General features: G+C 45.4%; 2 protein-coding genes and 1 pseudogene across 2 annotated transcripts; 1 reads left to right on the forward strand and 2 right to left on the reverse strand.

The window, feature by feature from the left end:
• The first annotated feature begins 271 nt into the window (after nt 1–271).
• Nucleotides 272–582, forward strand: LOC139248230 (histone H4-like; annotated as a pseudogene).
• A 1,970-nt stretch (nt 583–2,552) lies between these two features.
• On the reverse strand, nt 2,553–2,981 carry LOC139248087 (histone H2A-like). Its single transcript, XM_070871836.1, has one exon. It carries the CDS (start codon nt 2,979–2,981, stop codon nt 2,595–2,597), a length of 387 nt encoding a protein of 128 aa, XP_070727937.1. The 3' UTR covers nt 2,553–2,594.
• A 1,052-nt stretch (nt 2,982–4,033) lies between these two features.
• Nucleotides 4,034–4,411, reverse strand: LOC139248111 (histone H2B 1.2-like). Its single transcript, XM_070871860.1, has 2 exons — nt 4,283–4,411; nt 4,034–4,198 (listed from the first exon to the last, which is right to left on the reverse strand). The coding sequence occupies exons 1-2, from the start codon at nt 4,409–4,411 to the stop codon at nt 4,034–4,036; spliced, it is 294 nt and encodes a 97-aa protein (XP_070727961.1).
• Nucleotides 4,412–19,387: the final 14,976 nt, after the last annotated feature.

Consider the following 19,387-nt stretch of genomic DNA (forward strand, 5'->3'; position numbering starts at 1 on the left):
ACCATGATCTGAAAACACCTACGTAGTGCCATGTATAATGCAAGTTCTCTTTAGTAATGTATGTTGTAAAGAATTGTAACTGTACCCTCACTCATTCTGTGTACCGTAGAGTGCCACATGTAACGTAACTTGATGACTGTATTACGGATTGCACTCAAGCATCCAAATGCATTGTATGGAATTGCTGACCGCATCCAAATGTACTGAACTGCTTTCCAATGTATCGTGCAAATTTTTTTATATGAATAAAGTATATTTTGAAATTAAAAAAATGTCCGGACGAGGTAAAGGAGGCAAAGGACTGGGCAAAGGCGGAGCCAAGCGGCACCGTAAAGTGCTCCGTGATAACATCAGGGCATCACCAAACCCGCCATCCGCCGCCTGGCTCGCCGTGGCGGTGTCAAGCGGATCTCGGGCCTGATCTACGAGAAGACCCGCGGGGTGCTGAAGGTTTTCCTGGAGAATGTCATCAGGGACGCCGTCACCTGCACCGAGCACGCCAAGCGCAAGACGGTCACTGCCATGGATGTGGTGTACGCTCTCAAACGGCAGGGCCGCACTCTCTATGGATTCGGCGGCTGAACAACTCCACCCTTTCCACCCAGCACATCACAAAGGCTTTTTTAAGAGCCACCCACCGCCTCACAGAGAGAGCAGTGACCTGGGGATCGGAGTGTGGACAGTTTGGTTGGGAAATTATTTCAGCTATTTAATTAAAGGAAAGAAACACTTGGATTTATATAGCGCCTTACACGGCCATCGGACTTCTCAAAGCCAATGAAGTACTTTTGCAGTGTAGTCGCTTTAGGAATATGGGAATTATTAAATATTTTAGAATAATAGTTTAATATGAGATCAGAAACTCCGGGTGTCCCGGTCACAATGAGCGGGCGGGGATACACAGTCTCCCCTCACAGATAATCCCGTTATGTTGTGAGCTTTGTGTGAGAATCGGTGAAACGGGACGGCACTGGCGGGATAGATGCGGGACTTTGTGTTTACAGGATGCAGTGACCGGGGAATTATTCCCGCTCGCTACAGACCCATCAGGGAATAGGACAGAATTCAAACCGGAATGTTAAAGAGAATGGGATCGGTGATTTATAATGGGGCACCATCGAGGTTATAAAGAGCCGAATTCTTAAATTGCTGGCGGGAAATTAGAGTTTCTTTAATCTCTGTTCGTTGAGACTCTGAAATTGGCGGGCTGTTTGAAATTGACGAACTGTCAGTTTCATTTCAGTCAATCATGGCCCAGTAATCCCCGCCCTTCCCTTTCGCTCTCGGTGATTGATTGAAACATGATTGGCGGTCGGGTTATGACCAATCACAGCCCACGGGCGGGCCCTGACAGACACTTTAAAAGGACCATTCCCAGTCCGTGTGTCCCAGATTGTGCTGAGATCCGTTCAGAAGATGGCCAGGACCAAGCAGACAGCGCGCAAATCGACCGGAGGGAAAGCTCCTCGCAAACAGCTGGCGACCAAAGCGGCCCGGAAGAGCGCTCCGGCCACGGGCGGAGTGAAGAAGCCTCATCGCTACAGACCCGGCACCGTGGCTCTGAGGGAGATCCGCCGCTACCAGAAATCCACCGAGCTGCTGATCCGCAAGCTGCCCTTCCAGCGCCTGGTGCGGGAGATCGCTCAGGACTTCAAGACCGACCTGCGCTTCCAGAGCTCGGCCGTCATGGCCCTGCAGGAGTCCAGTGAGGCTTACCTGGTGGGGCTGTTTGAGGACACCAACCTGTGCGCCATCCACGCCAAGCGAGTCACCATCATGCCCAAAGACATCCAGCTGGCCCGCCGCATCCGCGGGGAGCGCGCCTAGACTCCCCCTCCCGGGCTCCAAGCTTTCGCACCAAGTGCAACAACGGCTCTTTTCAGAGCCACCAAATCAGCAAAGAAAAGAGCTGCGACTGGCTCCACGCAAACTGTCCTGTGTACACCCCGTGCACGTCTTGTAGTGTTACTGTAACTGGGACTTTATGCAGTGCAGGCGGTGATTATCTGACGGTGCGGCTTTGATCCAGGTATCAATGCGAGTCAGATTCCCAGTATACCGACTGCACCCACCCAATGTGGGGCGCTAACTATAAGTGGGAGATCTGATAGTGAATTGATCCCACTGCACATACCGGAAAAGATTCCAGAGAGGGGACGAGCTGCCTGCAATCTGTATCTCACCTTTAACCCAGCTCTTAATGCGGGCACAGGTCGGATACTATTTGTAATATTTTAAATTAACCATGAGCTGGAATTCCATCCTTCTGTACGCAAATTTTAAAAAAGGGTAAAAGTCCGCATGGATCAATGTGTTCAAATGTATATATTTCTCCCCGTGGAATTATTAACTCTATTAAAGTCAGTGAGCCCATCAACCGCTCATTCCTTTATACTCGGCTCTTATCATCCGGTTCATATACGGCTGTCCCAACATGTTCAATGACTAGCGGTCTGACGTTCAACTTCCGTCTGTTTTGTATTAAGTTAGACCAGGGACAATTATGATCCACAGAACAGAAAGCAGCCCTTTCACAGATAGTGTGGGTGGCTCTGAAAAGAGCCTTTGGGTTATTCGATTAAATGCTGTCCGCTTTACTTGCCCTTGGCCGCACTGGCGGTTTTCTTGGGCAGCAGCACAGCCTGGATATTAGGCAACACCCCGCCCTGAGCGATGGTCACCTTTCCCAGCAGTTTGTTGAGCTCCTCGTCGTTGCGGATAGCCAGTTGCAGATGTCTGGGGATGATGCGGGTCTTCTTGTTGTCGCGGGCCGCGTTGCCGGCCAGCTCCAGGATTTCAGCGGTCAGATACTCGAGCACAGCAGCCATGTAGACCGGGGCTCCGGCACCCACACGATCAGCGTAGTTCCCCTTTCGCAGATGCCTGTGAACACGGCCCACAGGGAACTGCAGTCCGGCCCGCGAGGAGCGAGACTTGGACTTGGCCCGAACTTTACCGCCGGTTTTTCCTCTCCCAGACATTTCCACAATCCACACGTTCAGAGAAAGAATGAGAAACTCCTCCCACATCTGCCTTTCTTGTACCTTCTGGAGGAATGCAGGGAGCGAATTTGTGATTGGTCGCTCGGTGGTGAATTTAATTGGTCTTTTCAGGTGACCAATCACAGTCTGTTTAGCCCACCAATGGAAGTAGGGCGCAAATTACTGTCCCCAACAGTCAGAATAATTATTTTAAATTCAAAAACCCCGCCAAGAAATTTTAAAATAGCGGCTTATGTGAATATAAATTCACCATTAGTCAAAGATTTCCCAACACGTTTTAATTAATTTTGTCTTTTACATATTCCCCTGGCAGGTTCCAGGCTGTTACAATCAGGATTAAATTCGGGTACTATTTCAAACTGTCTCATGGGCGGGAATCAATCCTCACCGATTCTGTAACGGGACACATTCCAACTCAATCTTTGTAAAAATTGGGTTTCACAGATTATCGATCGATCCCCTGCAAAGGCGGGAGTGAGCCCAAAACTGGGAGTCCTGTGAAAAGAGAAGAGAAGAGGGACAGAGTATTCAAACTGCCCCGGTTCTGGTCTCTGTAAGAACTCTGGGTTGTTACACTGCGGGGAGTGTCGGCTTAATAAACGGACTGACCTGCAACAGGAATTGAAAAATAAACTTAAAAAGGGCTTGCGAGAGAGAATGTGAGACTGAAATCTGAGTCTCAGCCCCTAAACAAGCTCTTAATTCGGCAGGCGGTGTAAATGAACGTGTCTGAGAGCAAAGGGAAACAGCGACCAGGGACCGTATTTGTAGTTGGCGGAAAATTCCAGCGACGCTAAAGTGGAACCAGACAGTGAAACTGATATCTGAGAATTCAAAACTAAATCTACAGCTGGAAGTGTAAAATTTCTCAAACATACTTGTACAGGAAATAATTACAGTAAATGCAAGAAATAATTACAGTATAGAGTGTAAAGGGAGATGCGTTTGTGCAGCTCTTTCAAAGAGGTTGTGGGTGGCTCTTAAAAGAGCCGTTGTGTTTGGGGTTTGATCTGTCAGGACAGCGGGCAGTCTCACTTGGAGCTGGTGTACTTGGTCACCGCCTTTGTCCCTTCCGACACGGCGTGCTTGGCCAGCTCCCCGGGCAGCAGCAGGCGCACGGAGGTCTGTATCTCCCGGGAACTGATGGTGTGGCGCTTGTTGTAATGGGCCAGGCGGGAAGCCTCACCCGCGATGCGCTCGAAAATATCCTTCACAAACGAGTTCATGATGCCCATGGCCTTGGAGGAGATGCCGGTGTCGGGGTGAACCTGCTTCATCACTTTGTAGATGTAGATGGAGTAACTCTCCTTCCTCGACTTTCTGCGCCTCTTGCCGGTCTTCGCTGGGGTTTTCTTGATTACTTTCTTGGCGCCTTTCTTGGCGGGACCTGTTTTCTTTTCGTCAGCCATCGTCTCGTTCAGTCAGGCGCAGATTTGGGGAAACTCTGCTCCGAGCCCGTATTATATCGGCAGCCCCACACTCCGCCCACAGCCCTATGCTAATGAGGGATTGGCGAAGGCAATGGTTGTGGTTGGCTTGTCAATATCCATTGTTCTGTATCTCTCTGATTGGATGTTTAAAGAGACCAATCAGATTTGTTGCTCGCCACAATCTCAAATTCTTGAATGAGGTCATCAGTTGCAACACCTCCTGATTTATATCTGTTCTTTGTGTTTCTGTTCTGCTTTCAGGCAAAAATCTTACGAAGGAGGTTCATGCATTTTTTCCTATAATATATATATTTTAGAATCTGAACAGCAAACTCGCTGCTCTGTTTGCCGATCTCGATTTCTACATGTTCAACAGACATTGACCGCTTTGTACCCGAGATTGACTGAGGGTGACTTCTGGTCAGGAAACTCCCAGTTTATCAACCGTCGGGATTTAATATTAAGTAGAAAAATACTGACTTGGATTTATATAGCGCCTTTCATGACCTGCTTCACATCCAATGAAATACTTTTTGAAGAGTAGGCACTGATGTAATGTAACGCGGCAGCCAATTTGGGAACAGCAAGCTCCCACAAACAGCAACATGATAATGGTCAAATGATCTGTTGTGTTGTGTTGATCGAGGGATAAATATTGCCTATGACACGCGATAACTCCCCATATTGCTGAGATGTTTTGCGTCCTGCTGAGAGAGCAGATGGTGGCTCGGTTTAACGTCTTATCCAATCGATGTCACCTCCGACAATGTAGCGCTCCCTCAACACTGCACTGGAGTTTCAGCCTAGATTTTTCTGCTCAAGACCCTGGAGTGGGACTTGAACCCACAACTTTCTGACTCAAAAGTGAGGGTGCTCCCAACTGAAGCACAGCTGATAAGATTGTGATCAATAGATCAGTTTCTTCAGACAGTAACCAGCCCTTTCACAGATAGAGTGGGTGGCTCTGAAAAGAACCAACGTGGTATTAGATTAAATCTTGTCCACTTTACTTGTTCTTGCTGAACCCAGCCTTGGATTTCTTTGTCAGAAGCACTGCCTGGATATTGGGCAGTTCAGCCATGATCCTATTGAATTGTGGAGCAGGCTCCAGAGTCCTTTTGGCCTTCTCCTATTTCTTATAGCTGTCAGTCGCTGATATGTGAGTGTTGTTTTTTTACCTCAGTTACTGGCAGGCGAATTTGGGTTTTATTATACACCTGTCAAATTCTGGTATGTGATTATCATTCTGTTTCTGTCTGTCTCTGTGTATTTGTGTGGGTTTATTCTGCACTTTGTCAGTTTCTGTATGAGAGTGCATGTTTTATTCTCTACCTGGCAGCCTCTGGTATGATAGTGTGGGATTTCATCTGTACCTGTCCATCTGTGGCTGGTATCTGAGTGGGGTTTAATCTATCATTTCTGGTATGTGAGTGTTGGGTATAATCTGTACCTGTCATTTCTGGTATGTGATTGTGGGGTTTAATCTGTACCTGTCAGTTTCTGGTGTATGAGAGTGGGGTTTAATCTGTACCTGTCAGTTTCTGATATCTGATTGTGGAGTTTAATCTGTACCTATCTGTTTCTGGTATGTGAGTTGTGTGTTTTATTCTGTACTTGTCAATTTCTGGTATGCAAGTGTTGGATTTATTTTATACCCATCAGTCTCTAGTATGCAAGTGTGGAGTTTAATCTGCATCTGTCTGATTCTGGTATGTGAGAGTTGGGTTTCATCTTTACCTGGCAGGTTCTGATATGTAAGTGTGGGGTTTATTCTGTACCTTTCTGCCCAAGTATGTGAGTGTAATGTTTATTCTGTATCTGTCAGTCAGTGTGGGGGATATTCGGTACCTCTTTGTTTCAGGTGTGTGAGTGTTAGATTTAGTCTGTACCTGGTTGTTTCTGGTATACAAATGTTGTGGTAAATCTGTACCCATCAGTTTCCACTTTGTGTGTGGGGTTATTCTGTAGCTGTCTGTCTCTGGTATATGAGTGTGGGATTTAATCTGTACCTGTTAGTTTCAGGTATGTGAGTGTAGGGATTAATCTGTACCTGTCATTTCTGATATGTGAGTGTGGGTTTAAACTGTACCTGTCATTTCTGGTATGTGAGTGTGGGTTTAAACTGTACCTGTCATTTCTGGTATGCGAGTGTGGGTTTAATCAAAATCTTGCCGCTCTTCGCTGGGGTTTTCTTAACTATTTTCTTGGCGCCTTTCTTGGCGGGACCTGTTTTCTTTTCGTCAGCCATCGTCTCGTTCAGTCAGGCGCAGATTTGGGGAAACTCTGCTCCGAGCCCGTATTATATCGGCAGCCCCACACTCCGCCCACAGCCCTATGCTAATGAGGGATGGGCGAAGGCAATGGTTGTGATTGGCTTGTCAAAACCATTGTTCTGTATCTCTCTGATTGGATGTTTAAAGAGACCAATCAGATTTGTTGCTCGGCACAATCTCAAGTTCTTGAATGAGGTCATCAGTTGCAACACCTCCGGATTTATACTCTGTTCTTCATAGAAACATAGAAAATAGGTGCAGGAGCAGGCCATTCAGCCCTTCTAGCCTGCACCGCCATTCAATGAGTTCATGGCTGAACATGAAACTTCAGTACCCACTTCCTGCTTTCACGCCATACCCCTTGATCCCCCGAGTAGTAAGGACTTCATCTAACTCCCTTTTGAATATATTTAGTGAATTGGCCTCAACTACTTCCTGTGGTAGAGAATTCCACAGGTTCATCACTCTCTGGGTGAAGAAGTTTCTCCTTATCTCGGTCCTAAATGGCTTACCCCTTATCCTTAGACTGTGACCCCTGGTTCTGGACTTCCCCAACATTGGGAACATTCTTCCTGCATCCAACCTGTCCAAACCCGTCAGAATTTTAAACGTTTCTATGAGGTCCCCTCTCACTCTTCTGAATTCCAGTGAATACAAGCCCAGTTGATCCAGTCTTTCTTGATAGGTCAGTCCCACCATCCCGGGAATCAGTCTGGTGAATCTTCGCTGCACTCCCTCAATAGCAAGAATGTCCTTCCTCAAGTTAGGAGACCAAAACTGTACACAATACTCCAGGTGTGGCCTCACCAAGGCCCTGTACAACTGTAGCAACACCTCCCTGCCCCTGTACTCAAATCCCCTTGCTATGAAGGCCAACATGCCATTTGCTTTCTTAACCACCTGCTGTAGCTGCATGCCAACCTTCAATGACTGATGTACCATGACACCCAGGTCTCGTTGCACCTTCCCTTTTCCTAATCTGTCACCATTCAGATAATAGTCTGTCTCTCTGTTTTTACCACCAAAGTGGATAACCTCACATTTATCCACATTATACTTCATCTGCCACGCATTTGCCCACTCACCTAACCTATCCAAGTCACTCTGTAGCCTCATAGCATCCTCCTCGCAGCTCACACTGCCACCCAACTTAGTGTCATCCGCAAATTTGGAGATACTACATTTAATCCCCTCGTCTAAATCATTAATGTACAATGTAAACAGCTGGGGCCCCAGCACAGAACCCTGCGGTACCCCACTAGTCACTGCCTGCCATTCCGAAAAGTACCCATTTACTCCTACTCTTTGCTTCCTGTCTGACAACCAGTTCTCAATCCACGTCAGCACACTACCCCCAATCCCATGTGCTTTAACTTTGCACATTAATCTCCTGTGTGGGACCTTGTCGAAAGCCTTCTGAAAGTCCAAATATACCACATCAACTGGTACTCCTTTGTCCACTTTATTGGAAACATCCTCAAAAAATTCCAGAAGATTTGTCAAGCATGATCTCCCTTTCACAAATCCATGCTGACTTGGACCTATCATGTCACCATTTTCCAAATGCGCTGCTATGACATCCTTAATAATTGATTCCATCATTTTACCCACAACTGAGGTCAGGCTGACCGGTCTATAATTCCCTGCTTTCTCTCTCCCTCCTTTTTTAAAAAGTGGGGTTACATTGGCTACCCTCCACTCCATAGGAACTGATCCAGAGTCAATGGAATGTTGGAAAATGACTGTCAATGCATCCGCTATTTCCAAGGCCACCTCCTTAAGTACTCTGGGATGCAGTCCATCAGGCCCTGGGGATTTATCGGCCTTCAATCCCATCAATTTCCCCAACACAATTTCCCGACTAATAAAGATTTCCCTCAGTTCCTCCTCCTTAATAGACCCTCTGACCACTTTTATATCCGGAAGGTTGTTTGTGTCCTCCTTAGTGAATACTGAACCAAAGTACTTGTTCAATTGGTCTGCCATTTCTTTGTTCCCCGTTATGACTTCCCCTGATTCTGACTGCAGGGGACCTACGTTTGTCTTTACTAACCTTTTTCTCTTTACATACCTATAGAAACTTTTGCAATCCGCCTTAATGTTCCCTGCAAGCTTCTTCTCGTACTCCATTTTCCCTGCCCTAATCAAACCCTTTGTCCTCCTCTGCTGAGTTCTAAATTTCTCCCAGTCCCCAGGTTCGCTGCTATTTCTGGCCAATTTGTATGTCATTTCCTTGGCTTTAATACTATCCCTGATTTCCCTTGATAGCCACGGTTGAGCCACCTTCCCTTTTTTATTTTTACGCCAGACAGGAATGTACAATTGTTGTAATTCATCCATGCGGTCTCTAAATGTCTGCCATTGCCCATCCACAGTCAACCCCTTAAGTATCATTAGCTAATCTATCTTAGCCAATTCATGCCTCATACCTTCAAAGTTACCCTTCTTTAAGTTCTGGACCATGGTCTCTGAATTAACTGTTTCATTCTCCATCCTAATGCAGAATTCCACCATATTATGGTCACTCTTCCCCAAGGGGCCTCGCACAATGAGATTGCTAATTAATCCTCTCTCATTACACAACACCCAGTCTAAGATGGCCTCCCCCCTAGTTGGTTCCTCGACATATTGGTCTAGAAAACCATCCCTTATGCATTCCAGGAAATCCTCCTCCACCGTATTGCTTCCAGTTTGGCTAGCCCAATCTATGTGCATATTAAAGTCACCCATTATAACTGCTGCACCTTTATTGCATGCACTCCTAATTTCCTGTTTGATGCCCTCCCCAACATCACTACTACTGTTTGGAGGTCTGTACACAACTCCCACTAACGATTTTTGCCCTTTAGTGTTCTGCAGCTCTACCCATATAGATTCCACATCATCCAAGCTAATGTCTTTCCTAACTATTGCATTAATCTCCTCTTTAACCAGCAATGCTACCCCACCTCCTTTTCCTTTTATTCTATCCTTCCTGAATGTTGAATACCCCTGGATGTTGAGTTCCCAGCCCTGATCATCCTGGAGCCACGTCTCCGTAATCCCAATCACATCATATTTGTTAACATCTATTTGCACAGTTAATTCATCCACCTTATTGCGGATACTCCTTGCATTAAGACACAAAGCCTTCAGGCTTGCTTTTTTAACACCCTTTGTCCTTCTAGAATTTTGCTGTACAGTGGCCCTTTTTGTTCTTTGCCTTGGGTTTCTCTGCCCTCCACTTTTCCTCATCTCCTTTCTGTCTTTTGCTTTTGCCTCATTTTTGTCTCCCTCTGTCTCCCTGCATAGGTTCCCATCCCCCTGCAATATTAGTTTAACTCCTCCCCAACAGCACTAGCAAACACTCCCCCTAGGACATTGGTTCCGGACCTGCCCAGGTGCAGACCGTCCGGTTTGTACTGGTCCCACCTCCCCCAGAACCGGTTCCAATGCCCCAAGAATTTGAATCCCTCCCTGCTGCACCACTGCTCAAGCCACATATTCATCTGCGCTATCCTGCGATTCCTACTCTGACTAGCACGTGGCACTGGTAGCAATCCCGAGATTACTACTTTTGAGGTCCTACTTTTTAATTTAGCTCCTAGCTCCTTAAATTCTTTTCGTAGGACCTCATCCCTTTTTTTACCTATGTCGTTGGTACCAATGTGCACCACGACAACTGGCTGTTCTCCCTCCCATTTCAGAATGTCCTGCACCCGCTCCGAGACATCCTTGACCCTTGCACCAGGGAGGCAACATACCATCCTGGAGTCTCGGTTGCGTCCGCAGAAACGCCTATCTATTCCCCTCACCATCGAATCCCCTATCACTATCGCGCTCCCACTCTTTTTCCTGCCCTCCTTTGCAGCAGAGCCACCTACGGTGCCATGAACTTGGCTGCTGCTGCCCTCCCCTGATGAGTCATCCTCCCCAACAGTACTCAAAGCAGTGTATCTGTTTTGCAGGGGGATGACCACAGGGGACCCCTGCACTATCTTTCTTGCACTGCTCTTCCTGCTGGTCCTATCTGGCTGTGGACCCTTCTCCTGCGGTAAGACCAAGTCACTACACGTGATACTCACGTCATTCTCAGCATCGTGGATGCTCCAGAGTGAATCCACCCTAAGCTCCAATTCCGCAACGCGGACCGTCAAGAGCTCGAGGCGGATACACTTCCCACACACGTAGCGCCCAGGGACACCGGAAGTGTCCCCGAGTTCCCACGTGGTACAGGAGGAGCATATCACGTGACCGAGCTCTCCTGCCATGCCTTAACCTGTTCTGCTATCAGGCAAAAATCTGATGAGCAAGGTTCATAAATCTTTTAGTATATATTCAATAATCTGAACAGCAAACTCGCTGCTCTGTTTATCGATCTAGATTTTTACATGTTCAACAGACATTGGCCGGTTTATAACCGAGATTGACTGAGGGTGACTTCTGGTCAGGAAACTCCCAGTTTATCAACCGTAGGATTTAATATCAAGTAGAGAAATAGTGACCTGGATTTATATTGCGCCTTTCACGACCATCGGACTTCTGAACGTGCTTCGCAGCCAATTAAGTGCTTTTTGAAGTGTAGACACTGTAGTAATGTAGGTACAGCGGCAGAAATTTCCCATAAAAAGCAAGCTCCCATAAACAGCAATGTGATAATGACCAGATAATCTGTTGTGTTGTATTGATCGTGGGATAAGTATTGGCCAGGACACCGGGTATAACTGACCTGCTATTCTTCAAAATAGTGGCCGTGGGATCTATTACAACCACCTGAGACTGCGACGGGCCTCGGTTTAACGTCTCTTCCAATAGATGGCACCTCTGACAGTGCAGCACTCCCTCATCACTGCACTGGCATGTCAGCCTAGATTTTTGTGCTCAAGTCCCTGGAGTGGGACTTGAACCCACAACCTTCTGACTCAGAAGCGAGGGTGCTACCAACTGAAGCACAGCTGATAAGATTGTGATCAATAGATCAGTTTCTTCAGACAGTAACCAGCCCTTTCACAGATAGAGTGCGTGGCTCTGAAAAGAACCAACGTGGTATTAGATTAAATCTTGTCCACTTTACTTGCTCTTGCTGGTTCCAGCATTGGATTTTGTTGTCAGGAGCACCGCATGGATTTTTGGCTGTTCATCCATCATCCTATTGAATTGTGGAGCAGGCTCGAGGGGCCTTATGGCCTTCTCCTATTTCTTACAGCTGTCAGTCTGTGGTATGTGAGTGTTGTTTTTTCTTCAGTTTCTGCTAGGCGAATTTGGGTTTCATTATACACCTGTCAGCTTGGAGCATGTGAGTGTGATTTTCACAGTATCTCGCTGTCCCTGGGATGTGTGTGTGTGTTTTATTCTGTACCTGTCAGTTTTTGTTACGCAAATGCATGTTTTACTCTCTACCTGTAAGTTTCTGTTATGTGAGTTTGTGTTTTACTCTGTTCCTGACAGTCACTTCACTGATATGTGAGTGTGGGTTTTATTGTGTATTGTTCAGACTCTGAGGTGTGTGTATGGATTTTATTTTATATGAATGAAACTAACTTTTTTTTAAAAAGAGAAAGACTAATAAATGTTATTGAGTGGAATTTGAGTGTTCTTGTACATGAATCGCAGAAAGTTAACATGCAGTTACAGCAAACAATTAGGAAGATAAATGGTATGTTAGCCCTTAATGCAAATGGGTTGGAGTATAAGAGTAAGGTAGCGTTGGTACAATAATATTGAACTGAGATTGGGAGAAATTTGTTCACTCAGAGGGTTGTGAATCACTGGAGTTGTGATTTTAACCTGCATCTGTCAGTTTCCTGTATGTGAATCGTGGTGTTTTGTGTTTTTTTGTCAGTAATTTGTGGAGATTTACTTGGAGCTGGTGTGCTTGGCCAGCTCCCCGGGTAGTACCAGACTAATGCCCGTCTAGATGTGTGGACACAGTCTGCACACTTCTAACTGTTAGAGGATGCTGCAGCACTCACTTTCAGCCAGGAGATGGCAACAAGTGACAATCATTCAGCAGAACCCATTTTAAATTCCAGAGATTGCTCAGAACCATGTTTATGTTCAGCTTAAACTATTGCAAAGTATTTTATTGGTCCGGCTGAAAACTCCAAACAACCATAAAAAGCAGGTGGAGGCGCTCACCCGATTCTAGTGTGAACAGTGGGGTTAATCACTGAGTGTGGGATAGACATTACTGGGCAATCCATTTCAACCAAACGTGCCTTTACAGAGCTGTCTACTGTACTGCGGTTAATCATTGAGTGTGGGACAGGCACTGCCTCTGTCACTCAGGTGCTGTGGGATTCTCTGGTACAGTGTGTCAGTGTGGGATTGACTGGGACGATAGTAAAGACACTATCTGTCAGTCTCTGGTACAGTGTGTCAGTGTGGAATTGACTGGGGAGTATAGTAAAGACACTGTATCTGTCACTCTCTGTACAGTGTGTCAGTATGGGATTAACTGGGAGCACAGTAAAGACACTATCTGTCACTGTCTGGTACAGTGTGTCAGTGTGGGATTGACTGGGACTATAGTAAAGACACTGTATCTGTCACTGTCTGGTACAGTGTGTCAGTGTGGAATTGACTGGGGAGTATAGTAAAGACACTGTATCTGTCACTCTCTGTACAGTGTGTCAGTATGGGATTAACTGGGAGTACAGTAAAGACACTGTATCTGTCACTGTCTGGTACAGTGTGTCATTGTGGGATTGACTGGGACTATAGTAAAGACACTGTATCTGTCACTCTCTGTACAGTGTGTCAGTATGGGATTAACTGGGAGTACAGTAAAGACACTGTATCTGTCACTGTCTGGTACAGTGTGTCAGTGTGGAATTGACCGGGGAGTATAGTAAAGACACTGTATCTGTCACTGTCTGGTACAGTGTGTCATTGTGGGATTGACTGGGAGTACAGTAAAGACACTGTATCTGTCACTGTCTGGTACAGTGTGTCAGTGTGGAATTGACTGGGGAGTATAGTAAAGACACTGTATCTGTCACTCTCTGTACAGTGTGTCAGTATGGGATTAACTGGGAGTACAGTAAAGACACTGTATCTGTCACTGTCTGGTACAGTGTGTCAGTGTGGGATTGACAGGCACGTGTAAAAACAGAAAGCAATGCTTTCCTACTTGATGCGTGTGATGGTGGTAGAGTAGTGAGCACAGCTGCCTTCCAAGCTCTTCAATCAATTCCAGTTGATCTGGGTTCAATTCACGGCCAATGGATCCAGTCAAATTTTAATCCACGTTCTGTTTGGGATATATGAGTGAGTGTTTTAATCAATACCTGTGAATTTCTGGTTTGTGAATGTGGATTTAATCTTTACACACATTCTCTGATTATTGTGGGGGGTTTCTATGTACTGTATTGGAACCGGGTTTGTGATTATGGACTTTATCCTGTATCAGCCCACCTCTGGTATGTGATGATAACTTTTACTCTGTATCTGTTAGTGTTTGATATGATGGTGTGTTTTATTACGTACCAGTCCTGCTCCTATTTCTAATGTTATGTTTATTATGATAGTCGAGTATAAAAGCAAAATACTGTGGATGCTGGAATCGGAAATAAAAACAGAAAATACTGGAAATCTCAGCGGGTCAGGCAGCATCTGTGGAGAGAGAGAGAGAGAGTTAACGTTTCAGTTCGATGACAAAGGCTCATCCACCTGAAACATTAACTCTGTTCCTCTCTCCACTGATGCTGCCTGACCCGCTGAGATTTACAGCATTTTCTTTATGATGTACCAGTATTCATTTTCCTTTCTGCCTGTCAATTATTGATACAGAGTAGAGGGGAGTACTCTGTATCTATCATTTTCAGCTTTGCGATTGTGGGTTTTAGTCTGTTTCTCTCAGTCTCTGGTACGCGAGCGTGAATTTCGCTCTGTATCTACCTGTCTCCGGTATGTGCGTGTGAACTTTACTCTATATCTGGCAGTGTCTGTTATGGAAGTCTGGATTTTATTCTGTACTTGTCATCTTCTGATTTATTAGTCTGCGTCTTATCCATAACTGCCAGTTTCTACCTAATTCAGAGATGGTTTTCCTTGGAATCTGTCAGTCTCTGGTATGGGAGTATGTATCTATCTGTGTGCCTGTCAGTCTCAGGTATGGGAGTATGTATCTATCTCTGTGCCAGTCAGTGTCGGGTGTGGGAGTATGTATCTATCTGTGTGCTGTCAGTCTCTGGTATGGGAGTTTCTATCTATCTCTGTGCCTGTCGGTCATTGGTGTGAGAGTATGTATCTAACTCTGTGCCCGTCAGTCTCTGGTATAGGAGTAGGTATCTATCTCTGTGCCGGTCAGTTTCTGGCATGTGAGTATGTACGATCTGTGCCATTAGTTTCTGGATGGGAGTATGTATATATCTCTGTGCCTATCATTCTCAAGTATGGAAGTATATATCTATATGTGTGTCTGTCAGTCTCTGGTATAGGAGTATGTATCCATCAGTGCTGTCCGTGTCTGGTCTGGGAGTATGTAGCCATCTGTGCGCTTTCAGTACCTGGTATGAAAGTATGTATCTAACTCTGTGCAAGTCAGTCTCTGGTATTGGATCGTGTATCTATCTCTGTGCCTGCCAGTCTCTGGTATTCGATTGTGTATCTATCTGTGTGCTGTCAGTCTCTGGTCTGGGAGTATGTATCTATCTCTGTGCCTATTGGTCTCTCGCATGGGAGTATGTACTATCTGTGCTGTCAGTTTCTAGTATGCGAGTATTTATATATCTCTGTGCCCGTCAGTCTGTTATGGGAGTATGTATCTATCTATGTGCCTGTCAGTCTCTGATGTGGGAGTATGTATCTATCTGTATGCGTGTCAGTGTGTGGTATGGGAGTATTTATATATCTCTGTGCCTGTCAGTGTCTGGTATGGGAGTATGTATCTATCTGTGTGCGTGTCAGTGTCTGGTATGGGAGTATGTATCTATGTGTGTGCCTGTCAGTGTCTGGTATGGGAGTATGATTGAGTGTGATTGAGTCTGCCTCCACCACCCTTTCTGGCAGTGCATTCCAGATGTTGACCACTCGCTGTTTAAACATGTTTTTTCTAATGTTGCCTTTGGTTCATTTGTCTATCAGCTTAAATCTGTGTCCTCTGGCTCTCGACCCTTATGCCACTGGGAACAGTTTCCCTCTATCTCCTCTGTCCAGATCCCTCACGATTTTGAACACCTCTATCACATCTTCTCTCAATCTACTCTGCTCCATGGAGAACAACGCCAACTTCTCTAGTCTATCCACGTGACTGAAGTCCCTGATCCCTGGAATCATTCTCGTTAATCTTTGCTGCACCATCTCCAAGGCCTTCACATCCTTCTTAAATTGTGGTTCCCAGTTGAGGCCCAACCAGTGTTTTATACAGGTTCATCATATGTTCCACGCTTTTGTACTGTATACCTCTATTCATGAAGCTCTGGGTCCCGGAAGCTTTTTTAACCACTTTCTCAACCTGCCCTGCCATGTTCAACAATCTGTGCACATATACCCCCAGGTCTCTGTTCATGCACCCCCTTTAGAATTGTCCCCTTTCATTTATATTGCTTCTCCTCGTTCTTTCTACAAAAATGTATCATTCACACGTTTCTGCATTAAATTTCATCTACCACATGTCTGCCCATTCTACCAACCTGCCTATGTCATCCTGAAGTCTATCACTGTGCTCCTCACTGTTCACTATATTTTCAAGTTTTGTGTCATCTGCAAGTTTTGAAATTGTGCCCTGTACACACACATCCAAGTCATTAATATGTATCAAGCAAAGCACTGGTCCAATACTGACCCTTGGGGAACATCACCGTGTACCTTCCTCCAGTCCAAAATAAAACCCTTCTCACTCCTGTCACTTACCTCATTTCTTATCCATGCTGCCACTGTCCCTTTTATTCCATGGGCTTCAACTTTGCTTGTAAACCTAATATGTGGCACTTTGTCGAACGCCTTTTGGAAATCCATGTACACCACTTCAACTGCATAGTTGTCTCTGGTATGTGGGGGTGAATTTTACTCTGCATCAGTCAGTGTCTGTATTGTGAACGTGGATCCTTCTCTCTACCCGTCGGTCTCTGGTATGCTAATATTGGTTTTACTCTATTAGTCAGTTTCTGATACAGGAGTGTGGGGTTTCCTTTCTACCTGTCAATTTCTGCTGAGAAGAGTTAACTCTGAATCTTGAAGTGCATGGTGCATGAGTGTGGGTTTTAATCTTAATCTGTTTGTTTCTGATATGTAAATGTTTTTCCCCCACTATCTTCAGTTTGTGGTATGTTAGTTCGGGTTTGACTCTGTATTGTGCGTCTCTGGTGTGAGTTTCACTCTGAACCTGTCAGTTTCTGGTATATGTGTTGGGTTTTATTTGCACCTTCCAATCTCTGGGATGTGAGCATGTGTTTTACTCCCTGTTTCTGGTATACGAATGTGGGTTATGCACTGTATCTGTCAGTTTCTGATATTTGAGTGGCGTTTCATTCTGCACTTCTCAGTTTCTGTTATGTGAATCTTACACTGTATTAGCAGTTTCTGGGATGTGATTGTGCTTTTCACTGTGTACCTGTCAGGTTGTGATACCTTAGTCTGAGTTTTCTGCTGTATCTGTACATTTCTGTTATATGAATGAGTAAGGGTTTTAATCAGTACCTGCCAGTGTCTTGTCAGGCTCAACCTGTCTGTTTCTGCTATGTGTGTGTGGGTTTTAATCAGTACCTGCCAGTTTCCGGCCCTGGAGTTGGGATTTTAACCTGCATCTGTCAGTTTCTTGTATGTGAATCGTGGTGTTTTCTGTTTTTTTGTCAGTAATTTGTGGAGATTTACTTGGAGCTGGTGTGCTTGGCCAGCTCCCTGGGCAGTACTAGACTCATGGCTGTCTAGATGTGTGGACACAATCTACACACTCCAAACTGTTAGAGGTTGCTGCCATCTCCTGGCTGAAAGTGAGTGCTGCAACAAGTGACAATCATTCAGCAGAACCCATTTTAAATTCCAGAGATTGCTCAGAACCATGTTTATGGTCAGCTTAAACTATTGCAAAGTATTTTATTGGTCCGGCTGAAAACTCCAAACAACCATTAAAAGCAGGTGGAGGCGCTCACCCGATTCTAGTGTGAACAGTGGGGTTAATCACTGAGTGTGGGATAGACATTACTGGGCAATCCATTTCAAACAAACGTGCCTTTGCAGAGCCGTCTACTGTGCTGGGGTTAATGATTGAGTGTGGGACAGACACTGTGTCATGTATTTCACCATCTTGCAATGGCTATAAGTATGTAACTGTAACTCATGCATACTGTACCTGTACCCTTGTAATGCACACCCTGACCACAGGGAGTTAGCTCCTCACCTGAGCTTCCAGGTACAAAAGGGGAGGTCCCACCCAGGATCAACAATCTTTAGTCCTGGGAATAAAGTGAAGGTCACAGAGTGACCGTGTCTGATATATCCATGCCTCGTGCGAGTTTGTAACAAGGTGCAGAGACACTACACACTGCCTCTGTCACTCAGGTACTGTATGCTAATGTGGGATTCACTGGTCAGTGTAGGATAGATACTGTATCTATCACTGTCCGGTACAGTGTGTCAGTGTGTGATTGACTGGGGATTATAGTAAAGACACTGTATCTGTCACTGTCTGGTACAGTGTGTCAGTGTGGGATTGACTGAGGAGTATAGTAAAGACACTATCTGTCACTGTCTGGTACAGTGTGTCAGTGTGGGATTGACTGGGAGTATAGTAAAGACACTATCTGTCACTCTCTGGTACAGTGTGTCAGTGTGGGATTGACTGGGAGTATAGTAAAGACACTGTATCTGTCACTGTCTGGTACAGTGTGTCAGTGTGGGATTGACTGGGAGTATAGTAAAGACACTATCTGTCACTGTCTGGTACAGTGTGTCAGTGTGGGATTGACTGGGAGTATAGTAAAGACATTATCTGTCACTGTCTGGTACAGTGTGTCAGTGTGGGATTGACAGGGAGTATAGTAAAGACACTATCTGTCACTGTCTGGTGCAGTGTGTCAGTGTGGGATTGACTGGGAGTACAGTAAAGACACTATCTGTCACTGTCTGGTACAGTGTGTCAGTGTGGGATTGACAGGCACGTGTAAAAACAGAAAACGATGCTTTCCCGCTTGATGCGTGTGATGGTGGTAGAGTGGTGAGCACAGCTGCCTTCCAAGCTCGTTGATCTGGGTTCAATTCATGGCCGTAGGATCCAGTCGGATCCAGTCAAATTTTAATCCACTCTCTGTTTGGGATATATAAGTAAATGTTTTAATCATTACCTGTGAATTTCTCGTTTGTGAGTGCGGATTTTAATCTTTACACACATTCTCTGATTATTGTGGGGGGGGGTTTCTATGTACTTTATTGGAACCGGGTTTGTGATTATGGACTTTATTCTGTATCAGCCCACCTCTGGTATGTGATGATGACTTTTACTCTGTATCTGTCAGTGTTTGATATGACTGTGTGTTTTATTCCGTACCAGTCCTGCTCCTATTTCTTATGTTCTTATGTTTATTATGATAGTCGAGTATAAAAGCAAAATACTGTGGATGATGGAATCAGAAATAAAACCAGAAAATGCTGGAAATCTCAGCGGGTCAGGCAGCATCTGTGGAGAGAGAGAGAGAGAGAGAGAGAGAGAGAGAGTTAACGTTTCAGTTTGATGACAAAGGCTCATCCACCTGAAACATTAACT

This window comes from Pristiophorus japonicus, unplaced genomic scaffold (assembly GCF_044704955.1).
Source record: "Pristiophorus japonicus isolate sPriJap1 unplaced genomic scaffold, sPriJap1.hap1 HAP1_SCAFFOLD_29, whole genome shotgun sequence".
Lineage (NCBI taxonomy): Eukaryota > Metazoa > Chordata > Chondrichthyes > Pristiophoridae > Pristiophorus > Pristiophorus japonicus.